General features: G+C 33.0%; 1 protein-coding gene across 3 annotated transcripts in view; it reads right to left on the bottom strand.

Annotated features, from left to right (window-relative positions):
* LOC149800448 (inactive ubiquitin carboxyl-terminal hydrolase MINDY-4B-like) overlaps positions 1 to 24,428 on the bottom strand; it is a 145,935-nt gene that overhangs the window by 26,005 nt on the left and 95,502 nt on the right. For 2 of the 3 annotated variants that reach the window (XM_089960068.1, XM_089960069.1), the window contains 6 exons: positions 19,801 to 19,866; positions 18,949 to 19,019; positions 16,794 to 16,959; positions 11,990 to 12,076; positions 6,944 to 7,121; positions 4,155 to 4,205 (listed from right to left, as the gene is read on the bottom strand). In XM_089960068.1, the coding sequence (XP_089816194.1) occupies positions 4,155 to 4,205; positions 6,944 to 7,121; positions 11,990 to 12,076; positions 16,794 to 16,959; positions 18,949 to 19,019; positions 19,801 to 19,866 (619 nt within the window). The remainder of the gene's footprint in view (positions 1 to 4,154; positions 4,206 to 6,943; positions 7,122 to 11,989; positions 12,077 to 16,793; positions 16,960 to 18,948; positions 19,020 to 19,800; positions 19,867 to 24,428) is intronic. The other variant, XM_089960071.1, reaches the window with a different exon arrangement.

Genomic DNA, 24,428 nt, shown 5'->3' with positions numbered 1-24,428 from the left:
TTGAAATATCAGTCCTTAAACTTCCACCTTTATCTGCTACTAAGAGAAACCTCCATATGATAAATAGAACCAAACTAATGCACGACATCGAAGCAAACCTAACAACTTGCTTACCTACTACAGCAGTACAACTTGATAACTGCCTGCGTTCATTGCTCGACAAACAAGTACCAGCTACCAAGTGCAGAGTATCCATTCAAAAGTGATCTCCATGGTATAGCAGTGTTAGGGACTAGCTTCAAACTGCTAAAAGGGACCGCCGTAAAGCTGAGAGGCTTTGGCTTTCCACCAGACTCACTATTCATAAGCAAATCTATGAAGCCGCTAAGAAGAGTGTCACAAATATAGTCCATGCAGCGAAATCAGCCCACTACAGTACTAAGATCATGGAAAGTTCCAGCTGCAAAGAGCTCTTTGAGATTACTAACAAGCTTATGTCAAGGAAAAAATCTACACCACTTCCAACTACCTTCTCTCCAGTCGACCTTCCGGACATGTTTGCAAATTTCTTCCGTGACAAAGTACAAACCATTAGAGATAAGCTTGACACCACAATTTCAACTGACTCATCGTCACCATAAAGTTGGAATACAGAATTTGAGTGGCGACCATTAGCAGCATTTGAACCTGTCGCTATGGATTTCGTATGTACAATCCTGATGAAGAGTACAACAAAATCATGTGAACTTGATCCAATTCCAGCATCACTGCTGCTTGAGTGCTTAGATCCAGTATTGCCTTCACTAACTGATGTTATTAATACCTCTCTCTCATCTGGGGAATTCCCATCATTTTTCAAAACTGCCATTGTAAAGCCTCTGCTGAAAACACCAACACTAGACCATAATGATTCAAAGAACTACTGCCCAGTTTCTAATCTCCCATTCATATAAAAAATCTTAGAAAAGGTTGTTCAATCATAGCTTGTATCTCATCTGAATTCAAAGTCTTATTAGCAATGTACAATCTGCATATCGCCCTTGCCACAATACTGAAACTACTTTTCTAAAAGTAGTTAATGACATTCTCTCTGCATTGGATAGCGGAAAGATTACAGTCCTCACCCTCCTTGATTTGTCTGCAGCATTGACACAATAGACCATGATATATTACTTCACCGTCTCCAGCATGTATTTGGCATTCATGATACAGCCTTACTGTAGTTCAAGTCCTACTTGGTCAACAGGACACAAATTGTATCTGCAAAATTTGCTGATACACAGAAGAAAGCAAAATTAACAGCAATTAGGATTCAAAGAAAACAAAAAAAGATGCTGAGAAAATAGATTCAAGAACTGTTTTAATGAAGTATGATTATAGTGTTATCCTGAAGAAAATATAATCAAGAACTGTTGCAATAGAATATGATTTTAGTGTTATCCTGATAAAAATAGATTCAAGAACTGTTTTAATGAAGTATGATTTTAGTGTTATCCTGAAGAAAATATAATCAAGAACTGTTGCAATAGAATATGATTTTAGTGTTATCCTGATAAGAATAGATTCAAGAACTGTTTTAATGAAGTATGATCTCAGTGTTATCCTGAAGAAAATATAATCAAGAACTGTTGCAACAGAATATGATTTTAGTGTTATCCTGAAGAAAATATAATCAAGAACTGTTTTAATGGAGTATGATTTTAGTGCTATCCTGAAGAAAATAGATTCAAGAACTGTTTTAATGGAGTATGATTTTAGTGCTATCCTGATGAAAATATAATCAAGAATTGTTGCAATAGAATATGATTTTAGTGTTATCCTGATAAGAATAGATTCAAGAACTGTTTTAATGAAGTATGATCTCAGTGTTATCCTGAAGAAAATATAATCAAGAACTGTTGCAACAGAATATGATTTTAGTGTTATCCTGAAGAAAATATAATCAAGAACTGTTTTAATGGAGTATGATTTTAGTGTTATCCTGAAGAAAATATAATCAAGAACTGTTTTAATGGAGTATGATTTTAGTGCTATCCTGAAGAAAATAGATTCAAGAACTGTTTTAATGGAGTATGATTTTAGTGCTATCCTGATGAAAATAGATTCAAGAACTGTTGTAATGAAATATGATTTAGTATTAACCTGAAGAAAATATAAACTAATCAAGAACTGTTTTAATGGAATATGATTTTAGTGTTATCCTGAAAAGAACATAGTCATTAACTGTTTTGATGGAATAAGAAATATGAATTTAGTTTTATTCTAAAGAAAAGAAAAGGAACTGTTTCATTAAATTATGATTTTAGTGTTATCCTAAAGACAGAATCAAGAACTGTTTTAATGAAATATGATTTTGTGTTATCCTAAAGACAGAATCAAGAACTGTTTTAATAAAATATGATTTTATGTTATCCTAAAGACAGAATCAAGAACTGTTTTAATGAAATGTGATTTAGTTTTATCCTGAAGAAAACAGAATCAAAAACTGTTTAATGGAATATGATTTTAGTGTTATCCTAAAGAAAAAAAATCAAGAACTGTTTCAGTGAGATTTTATTTTATTTTTATTGTGAAGAATATAGAATCAAAAACTGTTTGAGTTAATTATAAAAAATGAATTTAGTATTACTGTACCTCAAAGAAATATAATCAAGAACTGTCTTAATGAATTATTTTTTTGTGTTATCCTGAAGCAAATATATATATATGTTAAAAAAATACATATCATATTATAAAATTACCTAAATAAGTATTAGTTACTTTTTAAAGATAAAACAACATTGTAATTATATTAATTTTCATAAGAATTTTATTGAGTTTTGATGTAACTTATCATTCTTTAAAATTAAAGCTAGATTAAATAACATACAACAATAATGCAATGCTGGTTTAGATTGGTATTAATTTTCATGTTTAGTCACACATCAACACAAGCAAGTTTTTTAATGTTGAGGCAATTCAAAAAAAGTGCATGGCCAAAGGGCACACATGGCTACCTAGCATGGGTTTATGCAACTGTAAGGTTTAAATCCATGCATTTTTAGTTGTGAGTCTTTCATGCTAACCACTGTGTCATTATAAATACTGATACAATTTTGATACTAATAGTACTAACTGTATGATAATAATTTATACTAACACTGTGGTAATATAATTGTAATATTTATACTAACTGTGGTTATATTAGTGTTACATTTTTTTATACTAACTATGATAATATAATATTTTATACTAACTATTTGGTAATAAAATGGAATTTTTTATACTAAATCTAAAGTAATATAATTGTAATACTTTATACTAATTCTACAATAAAGTAATATTTTATACTAACTCTGTGGTAATATAATTGTAATGCTTTATATTAACTATGATTTTATGCTAACAATATTGTGATATAATTGTAATATTTTATACTAACTGTATGGTAATATGCTTGTAATATTTTATACAAACTGTATGGAAATATAACTGTAATATTTATGCTAACCATATGGTAATATAATTGTAATATTTATACTAACTGTGGTTATATTAGTGTTACATTTTTTTATACTAATTATGATAATATAATATTTTATACTAACTATTTGGTAATAAAAATGGAATCTTTTATACTAAATCTAAAGTAATATAATTGTAATACTTCATACTAATTCTACAATAAAGTAATATTTTATACTAACTCTGTGGTAATATAATTGTAATGCTTTATATTAACTATGATTTTATGCTAACAATATTGTGATATAATTGTAATATTTTATACTAACTGTATGGTAGTATGCTTGCAATATTTTATACAAACTGTATGGAAATATAACTATAATATTTATGCTAACCATATGGTAATATAATTGTAATATTTTATACTAACTACATGGTAATATAAATAATATTTATACTAATTATATTATAACTGTAATATTTTATATCAAATGGTAATATATTTGTAATATTTTATAATATATGGTAATATAATTGTAATAGTTTATATTAACTGCAGGGTAATATAATTGTAATATTTTATACTATATGATAGTATAATTGATATATTTATACTTTAGAGTTATATATTAAAATATTTTATATTAATTCTGCAGATAATAGTTTTGCTAATCAATATAGTTTTTCTTAAAATTGAGGACCACCAAATGATCTTAATCAATTATAGCAGGACGGTTAACACCACAAGCCATACTTTCCCATTTTACCTGGCTGTGGTTCTGGCCGTGGTTCTGGTGGCTTGTAAATACTCCGAGTGTCTGCAAGAGTAGTTTTCTGAAAATTTTCCTTACACATCACCACTTTCACCCATCCATATTTTTATGAATGCTGATTTTCAAAATTAAAACCATGAAGAATTATCTTCGACTGGTGCTAAAGGGTTGTGTAAGGTGTTGTCAGCACAAATTATATCAAATCATATACTCTTCAGATCAGATGAAAAAAATACCGTATATACTCACTTATAAGCCATACTCATCAGATGAGATAAAAAAAATACCATATCTACTCACTTATAAGCCATACTCATCAGATGAGATAAAAAAATACCATATCTACTCACTTACAAGCCATACTCATCAGATGAGATAAAAAATACCATATCTACTCACTTATAAGCCATACTCATCAGATGAGATAAAAAAATACCATATCTACTCACTTATAAGCCATACTCATCAGATGAGATAAAAAAATACCATATCTACTCACTTATAAGCCATACTCATCAGATGAGATAAAAAAATACCGTATATACTCACTTATAAGCTATACTCATCAGATGAGATTAAAAAAGTACCATATCTACTCATTTATAAGTCAGATCCAATAGCAAACCTTCAAGACCCAGATCAGCCATTGCATGATGTGCTGATCAATCATGGTCAATGTAGCCTCATCTGGAGTATTCAGTAGAACAAATAGCAAAGACCCCAATGTTCTGATGCCTTATGTGATTGCATATCAGAGTCTATGTTGTTTGTAGTTGGATGTAACTTACAGATGGGTATATATAGCTTTTTGTTGTCAACAAGCTAACTTTATTCATTATTTCCTGAATTTTTACTATAGATATTCGTATACATTACATATGTGACAAAGAAAAGTATCTTTCATGTATGATAAAATGACAATTAAATGAATATTTTACACCATCCATGATATTTATTATTTTTAGGCTGACCTGGATGTAAAGCCAAATTAATTTACAGTATATTGCCCAATTTCTTTTGAACTTCTGTTCATCTACCATTGCTTGTTACTATGTTGGATGCCATATTTCTGACTCAATTGTAATCCATTGTCCAATATACTGTTATATTATCAAGATAATGGATGAGTTCAATAACAAGTGAAATCCATTCACATTAATGAGGTGATCTTGCATCTAATTGGCGGGGCCCCGAGTGGCCAAGTGGTCTAAAGTGCTCACCATTACGGATCACTACCATCTCACCTCTGTCTGCATCGGTTCAAGTCTCGGATTCGGCTAATGTGGTTATGTGAGAAAGCTTGCCAGTAGCTTCTCGTGGGTCGGTGGTTCTTTCTGGGTTTTTTCCAGGTTCTTCCTCCACCATTAATACTGGCCACCATGTATAGCCTATCTTGTGCTGAAAATTGGCGTTAAACCCTACAACAACAACAACAACAACAACATCTAATTGGCTGAGCTTGATATCACATTGGAGGTGATAATTCTGGTCCAGTTTTCATCAAACCTGGAACATTAGCTTATATATCATCAAAAGCTAGGACAAGTTGGGCAATTACTGAGACCCATCTATTTTAATGAAGTCATTCTGCATTGATTTACAGAAGCGATTTTTCTGATCTAATTTTGATCCAATTTAGAGTTTCAGTTTATGACAAAAAGATCTCAGAAGAGCTTAGTAATGAACAGAACCAATGCATATTAATGAGGTGATCTAACATCTGAAATGGCTATTTTTAATAACTCTCTGGAGGCCATATTTCTAGTCAAATTTTGAACAGACTGGGAAGATAAACTTAATCATTATGATCCCTAGATGAGCTCAATACTGAACAAGATGCATGCATATTAATTAGGTGATCCTGCATCTGATTGGCTGAGTCCAAAGAGCACTCAGGAGGTCACATTTCTGACCTAAGTTTCATCACATTTGGAATGATAAAATTTTGATAAAAAAATTGTAAACTGTCTAATATCATCAAAATATTCTACGATTTCGATTATGAGACTCTAAATATATATATATATATATATATGTGTGTGTGTGTGTGTGTGTGTGTGTGTTTGTGTGTGTGTGTTTGTGTGTGTGTGTGTGTGTGTGTGTGTGTGTGTGTGTGAGGTAAATTTGTATCTAACTGACTGAGCTTATTATCACTCTGGCAACTGACTTTAGTTTCAATTTTACAGTAAATATATTTACATCATCATGGTTATATGCTGTATATCATGTGAAATCTGCCCATAATGATGATGTGACCAGTCATCTATGGCTGATACTTCTCTAAGGAAGATATTTCTCATCCAATTTTGATAAAACTTGGTACCTAGGTCTATATCATCAAGATCTTGGGTGAGTTTGGTTGTTAGATATAGATATGCAAATTACTTATGCATTTATCTTTGGAAATATTTTTTTAAGATAACTCAAAACAGATAAACTGACATAATACCAAGGTTGTGAGATAATTTACATAAGGCTACAGAAGCTGCTTCAACTGAAATGATCAACTATTAGGTAAAATAAGTATATGAGCAATACTGAATATCAGACCAACTTTGGCCTCCTGTCTTGGTTTTCTTGATAAAATCATTGTTCCTCTGTCCCTTTTATTTTTCCCTTGTATAGAATAAAATGGGTGGGGACACACCCATGAATAGGGTAACTTTGGGAGCTGAAAATGTGCTTCAATATACCTGTGGAAAGAAAATAGTGCTTTTTAATGACAAAAGAGTTTAAGAAAAGACAACAGACCCCAAAACATTGCAGCAAATATGTGTACATACCAACAGTGAGTGCAGTAGGTGCATGGCAAGAAAGGCCAGTGTAATAATGCAACACAAATCGGTGTTCCACTCGCCAGTCACTCACAAGGTCTTTGTTAGTGCTGAAGAGGAGCCCAAACTGATTATTGACAAGGGTCACCCATACTGGATTCCTCGGTGTCTTCAGCATGCTCCCAATCTGAAAAAGAGTTTGAGTTACACGACTAAAACTGCCAGTGTTATAGCTACATTAAATTTTCTCATGTCATGGATCAAATCACTAACTGTAAAAACAACTGACTTACAATTTAGTTGTTACAAAAATCAATCAACAGACTCTTAAAGAAGAGAAGTCTGTATAATATTTTGACTGACATGGGCACAGGGCTATTCTAGTTTGGGAGCAATGACTGACATGGGTACAGGGCTATTCTAGTTTGGGAGCAATGACTGACATGGGCACAGGGCTATTCTAGTTTGGGAGCAATGACTGACATGGGCACAGGGCTATTCTAGTTTGGGAGTTATGATTTGTACATGTATGCATATATCAGAGTATGTATTTTTGTCAAAGATCACCAAAGAAAATAAAGTTGCCAATATGGGTGTTTTTTTCTATGCCATGGTCTTACATTTTTTTCTCTCTTGAAATATTTGTCAGCCATCATATGGTTTCATCATTGCAAATGAAATGGCAAAGAGTTCTGTGAAGAAATAGAAAGCTACCTGTAAGACTTTATGTCCCCAAAAAGTAGGAAAATGTTTAAAGTGTGTGATGTAGCTTGTATCATGTGGGAAATGTAATTTTGCAGCCCTAGAATACCCAAATTATTCATTCTCTTAATAATGGCATATACGTTTGACCAAGAGAATGATTGCCCATAATGAATCAAACTGAGGGCACCTGCATAGCATATGGACTGCCATTCATTTCATAGCATATGGACTGCCATTCATTTCATGGCATATGGACTGCCATTCATTTCATGGCATATAGACTGCCATTCATTTCATAGCATATGGACTGCCATTCATTTCATAGAATATGGACTGCCATTCATTTCATAGCATATGGACTGCCATTCATTTCATGGCATATGGGCTGCCATTCATTTCATAGCATATGGACTGCCATTCATTTCATAGCATATGGACTGCCATTCATTTCATAGCATATGGACTGCCATTCATTTCATGGCATATGGACTGCCATTCATTTCATGGCATATGAACTGCCATTCATTTCATAGCATATGAACTGCCATTCATTTCATAGCATATGGACTGCCATTCATTTCATGGCATATGGACTGCCATTCATTTCATAGAATATGGACTGCCATTCATTTCATAGAATATGGACTGCCATTCATTTCATGGCATATGGACTGCCATTCATTTTATAGAATATGGACTGCCATTCATTTAATAGAATATGGACTGCCATTCATTTCATAGAATATGGACTGCCATTCATTTCATGGCATATGGAATGCCATTCATTTCATAGCATATGGACTGCCATTCATTTCATGGCATATGGACTGCCATTCATTTCATAGAATATGGACTGCCATTCATTTCATAGAATATGGACTGCCATTCATTTCAAAGCATATGGACTGCCATTCATTTCATAGCATATTGACTGCCATTCATTTCATAGCATATGGATTGCCATTCATTTCATAGCATATGGACTGCCATTCATTTCATAGCATATGGACTGCCATTCATTTCATAGCATATGGACTGCCATTCATTTCATGGCATATGGACTGCCATTCATTTCATGGCATATGGACTGCCATTCATTTCATAGCATATTGACTGCCATTAATTTCATGGCATATGGACTGCCATTCATTTCATAGCATATGGACTGCCATTCATTTCATAGAATATGGCCTGCCATTCATTTCATAGCATATGGACTGCCATTCATTTCATAGAATATGGACTGCCATTCATTTCATGGCATATGGACTGCCATTCATTTCATGGCATATGGACTGCCATTCATTTCATGGAATATGGACTGCCATTCATTTCATAGCATATGGACTGCCATTCATTTCATAGCATATGGACTGCCATTCATTTCATAGCATATGGGCTGCCATTCATTTCAGATTTACCTCCTCACTGGTTGATTCATCCATAGGAAATTAAGTGTTACATTTACATGTAATTTGTTACCTGGGTATGAAGAAAGTTACAATTACTATCCCATACTCTAATACCTACAATATGCACAAAGTGTATTGATCATATAGCATGCATGCTGGAGCTTGTTGCTCATTAGTGAAGTTGAGTGAACTATGACAGAGACGTTTCCTGTCTCTATACATTTCTGAGCAGGTGTAACTTTCACTCAGCTCCACTTCAAGAGTGAATCCTACATACAGAGTTTGTGGATAGCTGTATATTCTGTTAGAACTTAACTGCAGTTGATAATTCAGTGAAGTCTATTAGTGTAACACATGCCTGACTACACCTGCAAATTGTTGAGATTTCACTGTGTATGGTGGTGTCCTACAGTGGCTACTAGACAGACATGACTGGAAAATGGTAAATACACCTTTTATGTACTGTATGTCACATGGAGTGAAAGTACTCATATTGGGATATGTATAAGTACCAGTATTGGGGTATGCCAAAATACTGGGATTGGGGTATGTATAAGAACTGATGTTGGGGTATGTATAAGTACTGATACTGGGATATGTAAAAGTACTGGTGTTTGGAAATGTAGAAATACTGGCATTGGGGTATATAAAAGTACTGGCTTGGGGGTAGGTAAAATTACAGGTATTGGGGTGTGTAGAAGGATAAAAACTGCTAGTGGGGTATCTAGAAGTACTGGTATTGGGGTATGTAGAAATACTGGTATTGGGGTATGTAAAAGTACTGGTATTGGGGTATGTTGAAGTACTGATATTGGGGTATTTAAAAGTACTGGTATTGGGGTATGCAGAAGTACTGGTATTGGGGTATGTAGAAATACCAGTACTGGGGTATGTAAAAGTACTGGTATTGGGCTTTGTAAAAGTACTGGTATTGGGGAATGTAGAAATACTGGTATTGGGGTATGCAGAAGTACTGGTACTGGGATATGTAAAAGTAATGCATGGTGTTGCGGAATGTAGAAATACTGGTATTAGGGTATGTAAAATTACTGGTATTGGGGTGTGCAGAAGTACTGCTATTTGGGTATGTAAAATTACTGGTATTGGTGTCTGTAGAAATACTGGTATTGGTGTCTGTAGAAATACTGGTATTGTGGTATGTAGAAATACTGGTATTGGGGTATGCAGATATACTGGTATTAGGATATCCAGAAATACTGGTACTGGGGTATGTAGAAATACTGACACTGAGGTATTTAGAAATACTGGTATTGGGGTATGTAGAAATACTGGTATTGGGGTATGCAGATATACTGGTATTAGGATATCCAGAAATACTGGTACTGGGGTATGTAGAAATACTGACAATGAGGTATTTAGAAATACTGGTATTGGGGTATGTAGAAATATTGGCATTGGGGTATGTATAAGTACTGGTATTGGGGTATGTAGAAGTAAAGTACTGGTATTGGATATGTAGAAGTATTTGTACTGGGGTGTGTAGAAGTACTGGTATCAGGTATGTAGAAGTACTGGTACTGGGGTGTGCAGAAGGACTGGTATTGGGGTATGTAGAAGTATTGGTATTGAATATGTAGAAGTACTGGTATTTGAGTGTCTTGAAGTACTGGTATTGGGGGGTTTAGAAATACTGGTATTGGGTATGTAGAAGTAAAGTACTGGTATTGAGTATGTGGAAGTACTGGTATTGGGGTATGTAGAAATACTGTTATTGGGGTATGTAGAAATACTGGTATTAGGGTATGTAGAAGTACTAGTATTGGGGTATGTAGAAGTAAAGTACTGATATTGGGTATGTAGAAGTGTTTGTACTGGGGTGTGTAGAAGTACTGGTATTAGGGTATGTAGAAGTAAAGTACTGGTATTTGGTATGTAGAAATACTGGTATTGGGTATGTAAAAGTACTGGTATTGGATATGTAGAAGTACTGGTATGGGGTATGTAGAAGTACTGGTATTGGGTATGTAGAAGTAAAATATTGGTATTGGGTATGTAAAAGTACTGGTATTGGGTATGTAGAAATACTGGTATGGGGGGGTGTAGAAGAACTGGTATTGGGGTATTTAGAAGTAAAGTACTGGTATTGTTGTATGTACATTGTTCTGGTATTGGGGTATATACATTGTACTGGTATTGGGGTATGTACATTGTTCTGGTATTGGGGTATGTGCAAGTACTGGTATTGGGGTATGTACATTGTACTGGTATTGTTGTATGTACATTGTTCTGGTATTGTTGTATGTACATTGTTCTGGTATTGTTGTATGTACATTGTTCTGGTATTGAGGTATGTACATTGTTCTGGTATTGTTGTATGTACATTGTTCTGGTATTGTTGTATGTACATTGTTCTGATATTGTTGTATGTACATTGTTCTGGTATTGAGGTATGTACATTGTTCTGGTATTGTTGTATTTACATTGTTCTGGTATTGTTGTATGTACATTGTTCTGGTATTGTTGTATGTACATTGTTCTGGTATTGTTGTATGTACATTGTTCTGGTATTGAGGTATGTACATTGTTCTGGTATTGTTGTATGTACATTGTACTGGTATTGGGGTATGTACATTGTTCTGGTATTGAGGTATGTACAAGTACTGGTATTGGGGTATATACATTGTACTGGTATTGGGGTATGTACATTGTTCTGGTATTGGGGCATGTATAAGTACTGGTATTAGTAAAAGTAGAAATACTGGTAATGGAGTATTTAGTAGTAATGTGTATTTTTATAAAAATTCAAAACTTCATTGTAACATTCTACAGTACAGACTCACACATTCTTACTCCAATATGAAATGTATAATGATGTTTGAACTTAAATAAAGGTAAATACACTAACATGCCAAAAAATACAAATTTCAGACAATCTATGTAATAAAAATACATGTATGGTACATTATGGGATACATACCTCTGTCCTTTCATCATCATTCTCACCCTTATCCCAGAAAAGGAAACCGACATGGCTTCTTTCATTTACGCCTCGAAAAGTTTTTGGCTGAAAGACATTGCAAAAATGATCTGAGAATATGACTACATCATTGTTTACTAGAACAAATTCAATAACATACTCTGAATTTTAATTCAATCCCACAAAAATAAGGGTAAAAGATATGCCAACCTCCACTAATATGACATAGAAATATCAGCCTAACAAACATAGATATTACAACCATTACCAATATGAACAATACAATACAACCATTACCAATAAGAACAATACAATACAACCATTACCAATACGAACAATACAATACAACTATTACTAATATGAACAATACAATACAACCATTACCAATATGAACAATACAAACCTTACCAATATGAACAATACAATGCAACCATTACCAATATGAACACTACAATGCAACCATTACCAATATGAATAATACAATACAACCAATACCAATATGAACAATACAATCAACCAATACCAATATTATATGAACAATACAATACAACCATTACCAATATGAACATACAATACAACCATTACCAATATTATATGAACAATACACTACAACCATTACCAATATGAACAATACAATACAACCATTACCAATAAGAACAATACAATACAACCATTACCAATAAGAACAATACAATACAACCATTTCCAATATGGACACTACAATACAACCATTACCAATATGAACAATACAATACAACCCTTACCAATATGAACATACAATACAACCATTACCAATATTAACAATACAACCATTACCAATATGAACACTACAATACAACCATGACCAATATGAACAATACAATACAACCATTACCAATAAGAACAATGCAATACAACCATTACCAATAAGAACAATACAATGCAACCATTACCAATATGAACAATACAATACAACCCTTACCAATATGAATAATACAATACAACCAATACCAATATGAACAATACAATACAACCATTACCAATAAGAACAATGCAATACAACCATTACCAATATGAACAATACAATACAACCATTACCAATAAGAACAATACAATGCAACCATTACCAATAAGAACAATACAATGCAACCATTACCAATATGAACAATACAATACAACCATTACCAATAAGAACAATGCAATACAACCATTACCAATAAGAACAATACAATGCAACCCTTACCAATATGAATAATACAATACAACCAATACCAATATGAACAATACAATACAACCAATACCAATATGAACAATACAATGCAACCATTACCAATATGAACAATACAATACAACCATTACCAATAAGAACAATACAATACAACCATTTCCAATATGGACACTACAATACAACCATTACCAATATGAACAATACAATACAACCCTTACCAATATGAACATACAATACAACCATTACCAATATTAACAATACAACCATTACCAATATGAACACTACAATACAACCATGACCAATATGAACAATACAATACAACCATTACCAATAAGAACAATGCAATACAACCATTACCAATAAGAACAATACAATACAACCCTTACCAATATGAATAATACAATACAACCAATACCAATATGAACAATACAATGCAACCATTACCAATATGAACAATACAATGCAACCATTACCAATATTAACAATACAACCATTACCAATATGAACACTACAATACAACCATGACCAATATGAACAATACAATACAACCATTACCAATAAGAACAATACAATGCAACCATTACCAATATGAACAATACAATACAACCATTACCAATAAGAACAATGCAATACAACCATTACCAATAAGAACAATACAATACAACCAATACCAATATGAACAATACAATACAACCATTACCAATATGAACAATACAATACAACCATTACCAATATAACAATACAATACAACCATTACCAATATAACAATACAATACAACCATTACCAATATAACAATACAATACAACCATTACCAATATGAATAATACAATACTACCATTACCAATATGAAATAATTTCAGATAAATCAACCTGAACATAAAATAGGAATACTTCTAAATTTTGTGTTGAACAGATTATTTTAAGCTTTAAACCTCACTGATTCAAAGTGCTTCATTTTGGTTTTGGTTATAAGGTGCATCCTACAATCATCTATCCCACTATGCCACATGGCAAACAAATGGTATTCATCTAATGCTGAGATAGGATGGCAAACAAATGGTATTCATCTAATGATGAGATAGGATGGCAAACAAATGGCATTCATTCCATGCTGAGATAGGATGGCAAACAAATCGTATTCATATAATACTGAGATATGATGGCAAACAAACGGCATTCATTCCATGCTGAGATAGGATGGCAAACAAATGGTATTCATATAATGTTGAGATAGTATGGCAAACAAACGGCGTTCATTCCATGCTGAGATAGGATGGCAAACAAATGCTATTCATATAATGCTGAGATAGGATGGCAAACAAATGGAAATCATCCAAGAGAAAAGACTGCAAACAAAGGGTATCCATTCACTGCCAAGATAGGACAGCAAACAAATGGTATTCATCCAATGTTGATGCATCATCTTATTTGAAATTTCTGTAGCACATGTGATTTTCTTTTTGAGATATAATGGGTATTTTAAAGTTATGAATATTATAGGACTGTACAGGTAAATTCTCTTTAACTAATATTAAGGGCAACTTGGATGAAGTGCAACCCCTAAAAGTAATCCTCATGCATCCCCTAAAAGTAACCCTCATGCATCCTCTACAAGTAATCTTCAAGCATCCTCTAAAAGTAATCTTCAAGCATCTCTGTGCACTTTCTCTGTAAACAGTACATCAGTGCATCACCTCAAAGTAGTCTTCATGCATTGATGTACTGTTCACAGAGAAAGATTTTGCACTGACAGAACACAGCTCAGTTTGAAATCTGTGAAGTTTGAAGGGATTAAATATTCCTCAGCAAGACTATAATTGTGCCAGTTAAATATTCTTCAAGACTTTAATTGTGCCAGGTAAATATTATTGAAGACTTTATTTGTGCTAGGTAAATATTATTGAAGACTTTAATTGTGCCAGGTAAATATTCTTCAAGACTTTAATTGTGCCAGGTAAATATTATTGAAGACTTTAATTGTGCCAGGTAAATATTATTGAAGACTTTAATTGTGCCAGGTAAATATTCTTCAAGACTTTAATTGTGCCACGTAAATATTCTTCAAGACTGTAATTGTGCCAGGTTAATATTATTGAAGACTTTAATTGTGCCAGGTAAATATTCTTCAAGACTTTAATTGTGCCAGGTAAATATTATTGAAGACTTTAATTGTGCCAGGTAAATATTATTGAAGACTTTAATTGTGCCAGGTAAATATTCTTCAAGACTTTAATTGTGCCACGTAAATATTCTTCAAGACTGTAATTGTGCCAGGTTAATATTATTGAAGACTTTAATTGTGCCAGATAAATATTCTTCAAGACTGTAATGGTACCACGTAAACACTTTTGAAGACCAGGGCTGGGGTGTGATTCATACAGATAAACACTTTTGAAGACCAGAGCTGGGGTATGATTCATACAGGTAAACACTATTGAAGACCAGGGCTGGGGTATGATTCATACAGGTAAACACTTTTGAAGACCATGGCTGGGGTATGATTCATACAGGTAAACATGTTTGAAGACCAGGGCTGGGGTATGATTCATACAGGTAAACACTATTGAAGACCAGGGCTGGGGGATGATTCATACAGGTAAACACTATTGAAGACCAGGGCTGGGGTATGATTCATACAGGTAAACACTTTTGAATACCAGGGCTGGGGTATGATTCATAATGGAATGAAGGCAGACTATACCTTATAGTGAGAATACCTTATACAGTAATCAAATACATGTATTTTACTATCAACAAAATGGGATCCATACCCTCTTTCAACAGGAAAGGTGTTATAATGAATGGCATTATCATAAGGCTCTTCACTTACTTGCCATAAATTTATAGTTAATGTACAATTTCAGAAGATGAATCAAATTCATTATTATTTCAGTTCTAACATAGTGCTATGAACCATGGGAATGATGATGTCATTTGTTTTGTATTTACGACATCAATATACAATAAAATATGAAAACAATAACAGTGCTATGAACCATGGGAATGATGATGTCATTTGTTTTGTATTTAAGACATCAATAAACAATAAAATATGAAAACAATAACAGTGCTATGAACCATGGGAATGATGATGTCATTTGTTTTGTATTTAAGACATCGATATACAATAAAATATGAAAACAATATTGAAAATGAAACAAAAAACTGATAAAATAATATTATTGTAAAGGATCAAAACAAAAGACAACAATAAATATATAAAGACATCAATAAACAATATAATGACAACAATAATGACAACAACAAACAATATAAAGGCATCAATAAACAAAATAAAGACAACAATTAAAACAACAACAAATAATATAAAGACGAAAAAGTAATATAAAAACAATAAATACATAAATGTAGTAAAATAATTAGTCGTAGAATGACTAAAGCATCTTCCTTTTGAATTTATTCATCTTGGATGGATAAATATGGTGGAATAGTTAATTAAGAAAATAAAAGCAAAGCAAAAGCAATCGTTAAGTTATCAAATGTTTAAACTCTAAAATATTTATCAAGCAATAAATCTTGTACACGTTGCTTGAATTTAAAAGCACACATTTTTAAACAACTTTGAATTTACATACCAACATTTGCCCACTGGAATCAAAGACCACATTTCCATTGTGCAAATATTTAACAGCTCTGCCTGTCAATAAGAGATTTAGCAGTGAAATTGTAAGTTCCTCATTGTCTGTTAGAAGCTTGTCCTTCCTATTTTCACCAGGCACAATATCCATATCCTCATACACTCTGAAGATGGAAATAAATTATTCAATATCGGTGAGAATGATAGTTGCCTACTATTCACATTATCGTCAAACATGCTTTATTTCTCACCTCCACCAAACATCCACGTGTCTTGAAAATGTATATGTCTGTCTTAAACAGCCATTTGTCACAGCTATCATATGTCTTCAACAATTACCTACGCTTCAAAATACTGTCAAACCTGCCTTAATTATCATCTCTACCATGCAACCATCTGTCGTTGTCGTTGTAGGGTTTAACGCCATTTTTCAGCACAAGATAGGCTATACATGCAAGCCAGTATAAATGGTGGTGGAAGAACCCGAGAAACCCCGGAAAGAACCACCATCCCACGAGAAACTACTGGCAAGCTTTCTCACATACCCACATTGGCCAAACAGGAGATTCGAACCCACACAGACAGAGGTGAGATGGCAGTGATCCATAACAGTGAGCACTTTAGACCACTCTACCACTCCAGGCCCCGCAACCATCTGTCTTAAACAGGCATCTTTCTTTCTTAAATACCCATTTGTCAAAGCTACCATATGCCTTAAACAATTGTTTACTCCTCATATTCCTTACACAACCCCAACAGGAGTTGCGAAACTAGGAAAGAAAAGGAATCTTACTAGATACGCCACCTTAGAACATTGGAACCAAGCGGTTTAAACCAAGACTAGATAAGACAGCCAAAAACGAATAAAATTATCTTTTCATAGCCAACAAAATTTTTAAAAATAATTCTCCAAACTTGCTTATTAGTTAATAAACAGCCTATAATTATTACAATAACAATGAAATATAGAGGATATAATTTGAGCTTTCATAAATTTACATAAAATAATACATGTCATTATTGCTCATCAATTTCTAGGTCAATATAAAACATTTGTTCAGCATATACATCAAGCTGAAGTAAACTAGCTGAAACATAATAAATTTAAAGGTTTCATACCTGTAGAAATAGTCATGTAAAGTTTTGTAACACTCCAATGGTTTTTCTTTACTTGTTTTTTTGCTTGTCCTGTCTATGTTTTGTATTTGCCTTTGAAAAGGATACATTAAGAGCAAAACTGCTCAGGCTAGTTAGATACTAGTTTTGCACTGTTCATTTTCAGTTTATTGCATATAATATATATATATATATATATATATATATATATATATATATATATATATATATATATATATATATATATATATATATAAGGCATATTTAGAACATGAAAGTTGAAACATACAAGTTATTGTTTTATAACAAGACATTCCAAGAACATGGAACAACAATTATTATTTATTATGTGGCATATTTAGAACATGGAATATAAAAGTTAGTGTTGATGGCACAGTTACTGTGACAATAAACACCTGATTACAACTTAAAAGCATTAGACACGAAGTTTCAAATAATTAATAATGCATCACTTCCTCAGTGTAATGCCCCTCATTACAAAATGGTTCTAGGCAGATAGAACCATGGATCCCTCTTCATTATGTATAATTATAAATGTGCCTCATTATTAGGCAGTCTTAATATAAAGCCTTAACATATATAGTTCCATTATACATCATTTTAATGAAGGAGTACTGTTTGAGTAAATTATGTACCTCTAATATACATCATTTTAATGAAGGAGTGCTGTTTGAGTAAATTATGTACCTCTAATATACATCATTTTAATGAAGGAGTACTGTATGAGTAAATTATATAGCTTCAGTATACATCATTTTAATGGAGTGCTGTATGAGTAAACTATATAGCTCCAATATACATCATTTTAATGAAGGAATATGATATGAGTAAATTATGTACCTCTAATATACATCATTTTAATGAAGGTGTATGGTATGAGTAAAATCAATAGCTTCAGTATACAGCATTTTAATGAGGGATTCATGTTTGAGATCGTGAGACTTTGCCAAAGAAACCATTGTATTCGTATTTAATTAATATGGGAAGATACAAGTATGAAGAAAAAAAATACTCACTTCTGAATGGTTCGAGAGAAGACCAGGCTGTACAGGAAAAGTATGCAGCCATTGGAATTTTCATATTCAAACTAGAAGAAAATTATATATATATATATATATATATATATATATATATATATATATATATATATATATATATATATATATATATATATATATTAAAATGAGTTCTATTTCATGACAAAGTATACTTATAAACTGTAAATACCAACAACTTAAAATGAGTTTCATTTCATGACAAAGTATACTTATAAACTGTAAATACCTATAAGTTAAAATGAATTCTGTTTCATCACAAAGTATACTTATAAATTGTAGATACTTGCAACTTAAATTGAGTTCTATTTCATGACAAAGTATACTTATAAACTGTAAATACCAACAACTTAAATTGAGTTCTATTTCATGACAAAGTATACTTATTAATTTTTAATAAGTAGACTTACATGACTAATATTCATGGGTCAATATACTTATATGACTAATATTCATGAGTCAATATACTTACATGACTAATATTCATGAGTCAATATACTTACATGACTAATATTCATGAGTCAATATACTTACATGACTAATATTCATGAGTCAGTATACTTACATGACTAATATTCATGAGTCAATATACTTACATGACTAATATTCATGAGTCAATATACTTACATGACTAATATTCATGAGTCAATATACTTACATGACTAATATTCATGAGTCAATATACTTACATGACTAAGATTCATGAGTCAATATACTTACATGACTAAGATTCATGAGTCAATATACTTACATGACTAATATTCCTGAGTCAATATACTTATATGACTAATATTTCTGAGTCAGTATACTTACATGACTAAGATTCCTCTTCATAAAAATTTGTAGGTCTTGAAATTTCTTGAATTCATACAAGTGAAGCTACAAAAGGAAAAAAACAGCAACACTGTGAATTTTTGTTGCAATTAACGTTTAAAAAAGCAAAATGTTTGAAAAGCAAAAAGAGTGTTCTTGTTCCTTTGGGTCTTTTTGCCCTTAAGTAAAGATCATTGTTAAGAATACTTCCTTTATGAACTCTGGTTGTATGGTTCACACCCATGGTACACACCCATACCTAGGAGGGTAATTGTCGTTGTTGTTGTTCTAGGGTTTAACGCCATTTTTCAGCACAAGATAGGCTATACATGGCGGCCAGTATAACTGGTGGAGGAAGAACCCTGGAAAACCCAGGGAAGAACCATTGACCCATGAGAAGTTACTGGCAGGCTTTCCCACGTACTCATGCTAGCCGAGCCTTGGACTCGAACCCACGCAGACAGAGGTGAGATGGCAGTGATCAAGAATGGTGAGCGCTTTAGACCAATCAGCCTGGGGGATAACAAATAGTATGAAAGTGTACCCAGATTTATTTCCCTATAAATATTTAGATATATGGTTATACAGTCTGATATATAAATTAATATTTCATACAAATATATTCCATATGCAGAATTCCAAATCCACTCTGGTAATTACTTTCATTCCAGTGATTGTATCTACCCATCTAACCATAAAGCTAACTTTCTCTAGGAAATGTCCTGGTTATTTTGTGCTGATGTTGTTTTGGTTTTCTTTCTTAGACAAGTTGGAGTGAGGAAGTGCCTGCTTCTCCTTCCCACCTTCTTGAACCTGCCACTGCAACACAAACAATGATAGTGATTCCTCACTGCCACATATTTCAAGGGATTTTTTTTCTGAATTAAATTGTTGAATTATGCAACTTTTTACAATTATGAAATATTGTTTTTAAAATTGTAACATTTTATATAATCCATTATAGCAAGGAATGCTAAACATTTTTACAAACATAAATTTTTTAAAAATATTTTAGTTTTGATAATGTTATCTCCTAGAATTGAAAGGGTTTTAATAACAATCATTGATTTCAATTCACTCTGAAAATGCAAAACTGGTAATGGCTTTTATGTGTTGCTGTGACTATTTCAAATAAGTACATTTATTTTTTATTCCATTCATTAGGTTGTTTATTAAAATCTAAACTTTTCTCTTGATTGTGAATTCTTCACGAAATTAAAACAATCTGTATGATGTATTCATGAAAATTCTAATGATGTGATGAACCATAAATAAATATATCACTAAGTTTTCACATTAAATTGTGAACATCAACACTTTTTAAATAACTGATCAAATAAATTTATGATTTCTTTAATTGCATAAAATTTTATATTTTCACCAAATTTGCTTCACTTTTATCATTTACTGACTTAAAGTAATCTTTAGGGTTTCAATGAAAATTTGAAAAAATAAACACAATGAAATTATGAACATTAAAGGTCAAGGTCATATATCATGGATCATGACCATGTACCCATCATTGGACAGTCCAGGTATCATCCATCCATGGATCATGACCATGTACCCATCTTTGGACAGTCCAGGTATCATCCATCCATGGATCATGACCATGTACCCATCTTTGGACAGTCCAGGTATCATCCATCCATGGATCATGACCATGTACCCATCATTGGACAGTCCAGATATAATCCATCCATGGATCATGACCATGTACCCATCATTGGACAGTCCAGATATAATCCATCCATGGATCATGACCATGTACCCATCATTGGACAGTCCAGGTATAATCCATCCATGGATCATGACCATGTACCCATCACTGGACAGTCCAGATATAATCCATCCATGGATCATGACCATGTACCCATCACTGGACAGTCCAGGTATCATCCATCCATGGATCATGACCATGTACCCATCATTGGACAGTCCAGATATAATCCATCCATGGATCATGACCATGTACCCATCATTGGACAGTCCAGGTATAATCCATCACTGGACCATGACCATGTACCCATCCTTGGACAGTCCAGGTATCATCCATCCATGGATCATGACCATGTACCCATCCTTGGACAGTCCAGGTATCATCCATCCATGGATCATGACCATGTACCCATCACTGGACAGTCCAGGTATCATCCATCCATGGATCATGACCATGTACCAATCACTGGACAGTCCAGGTATCATCCATCACTGGATCATGACCATGTACCCATCCCTGGACAGTCCAGGTATCATCCATCCATGGATCATGACCATGTACCCATCCTTGGACAGTCCAGGTATCATCCATCAATGGATCATGACCATGTACCCATCACTGGACAGTCTTGGTATAATCCATCCATGGATCATGACCATGTACCCATCATTGGACAGTCCAGATATAATCCATCCATGGATCATGACCATGTACCCATCATTGGACAGTCCAGGTATCATCCATCCATGGATCATGACCATGTACCCATCACTGGACAGTCTTGGTATAATCCATCCATGGATCATGACCATGTACCCATCATTGGACAGTCCAGGTATCATCCATCCATGGATCATGACCATGTACCCATCATTGGACAGTCCAGGTATCATCCATCCATGGATCATGACCATGTACCCATCCTTGGACAGTCTAGGTATCATCCATACATGGATCATGACCATGTACCCATCCTTGGACAGTCCAGATATAATCCATCCATGGATCATGACCATGTACCCATCATTGGACAGTCCAGGTATAATCCATCACTGGATCATGACCATGTACCCATCACTGGACAGTCCAGGTATCATCCATCCATGGATAATGACCATGTACCCATCACTGGACAGTCCAGGTATCATCCATCCATGGATCATGACCATGTACCCATCCTTGGACAGTCCAGGTATCATCCATCCATGGATCATGACCATGTACCCATCTTTGGACAGTCCAGGTATCATCCATCCATGGATCATGACCATGTACCCATCCTTGGACAGTCCAGGTATAATCCATCACTGGATCATGACCATGTACCCATCCTTGGACAGTCCAGGTATCATCCATCCATGGATCATGACCATGTACCCATCCTTGGACAGTCCAGGTATCATCCATCCATGGATCATGACCATGTACCCATCCTTAGACAGTCCAGGTATCATCCATCCATGGATCAGGACCATGTATGCATTGTTAAATCATGACCATGCATCCATCATTAACAATAACCATACATGTATCCTGGGACCAGGACCATGTGTGCATTGTTAAATCATGACCATGCATCCATCATTAACAATAACCATACATGTATCCTGGGATAAGGTCCATGTATTCATCCTTGCTTTATGATGGTACAGCATTAATTTGCTGCATTTGGATTTGATATATGTATGATATATATGTATGGATGATATACATGTATGTATGATATATATGTATGTATGATATATATGTAGGTATGATATATATGTATGTATGATATATATGTATGTATGATATACATGTATGTATGATATATATGTAGGCATGATATATATGTATGTATGATATATACATATGTATGATATATATGTATGGATGATATTCATGTATGTATGATATATATGTAGGTATGATATATATGTATGGATGATATACATGTATGATATGTATGTATGGATGATATACATGTATGTATGATATATATGTAGGCATGATATATATGTATGGATGATATATATATATGTATGATATATACGTATGTATGATATATATGTATAAATCATGCATTTATAATCATTAGGCTTAACTTTAATTTAACAAACTATCGTAGCTTATACATCAATATAATTTAGCTTTAGCATCAATATTTTAGATGAAGCCATGCTGTTGCTTAAGCTAGACAAAAATGAAATCAAGCTTGAAAAATCCAATTTAGTTTAATTAAAAAAATTGCTCAAGGATTAGAATAGCATTTAGATTATGCATTTACCAGAAATAATAAAAGTGTGGCATTGTATATGTTTCATACTTACGCACTTTATTCTTAAATTTGATTCAACTAAAGCATCAGGGAAGATTAATTATACTTAAGCTAAATTAAATTTATGCTTATGCTTAAATAGTTTTGCCTAATTGACATTCTATTTATGCAGGAAATAAAGTAATTATTGCTTAAGGTTATTACAGAATTAAGCTTACGCATAAACGCACACTTTAGGCACCGTCATGTTAATATACAATAGGATAATGTGGAATAATCTGTATCAATAGGGACATTAAAGACAGAATGTGAAATGAAGTTAAAGACAGAATGAGAAATGAAGTTAAAGACAGAAAGAGAATCAAGAAGTTAAAGACAGAATGTGAAATGATGAAGTTAAAGACAGAATGTGAAATGAAAAAGTTAAAGCCAAATTTGAAATGATAAAAATAAAAGTCTTAATGTGAAATAAAGAAGTAAAAGAACAAATGTGATATGAAGAAGATAAGACAGAACATGAAATAAAGAAGTTAGAGACCAAATGTGAAATGAAGTAAAAGAAAGAATGTGAAATGTTCAAGATAGAATGTGAAATAAAGAAGTAAAAGACCAAATGTGATATGAAGGAGCTAAAGATCTATATATTGTCAT

This window comes from Sinohyriopsis cumingii, chromosome 5, assembly GCF_028554795.1.
Source record: "Sinohyriopsis cumingii isolate HCF-2022 chromosome 5, ASM2855479v2, whole genome shotgun sequence".
Taxonomy (NCBI): domain Eukaryota; kingdom Metazoa; phylum Mollusca; class Bivalvia; order Unionida; family Unionidae; genus Sinohyriopsis; species Sinohyriopsis cumingii.
This window is presented reverse-complemented; position numbering and strand designations above follow the sequence as displayed.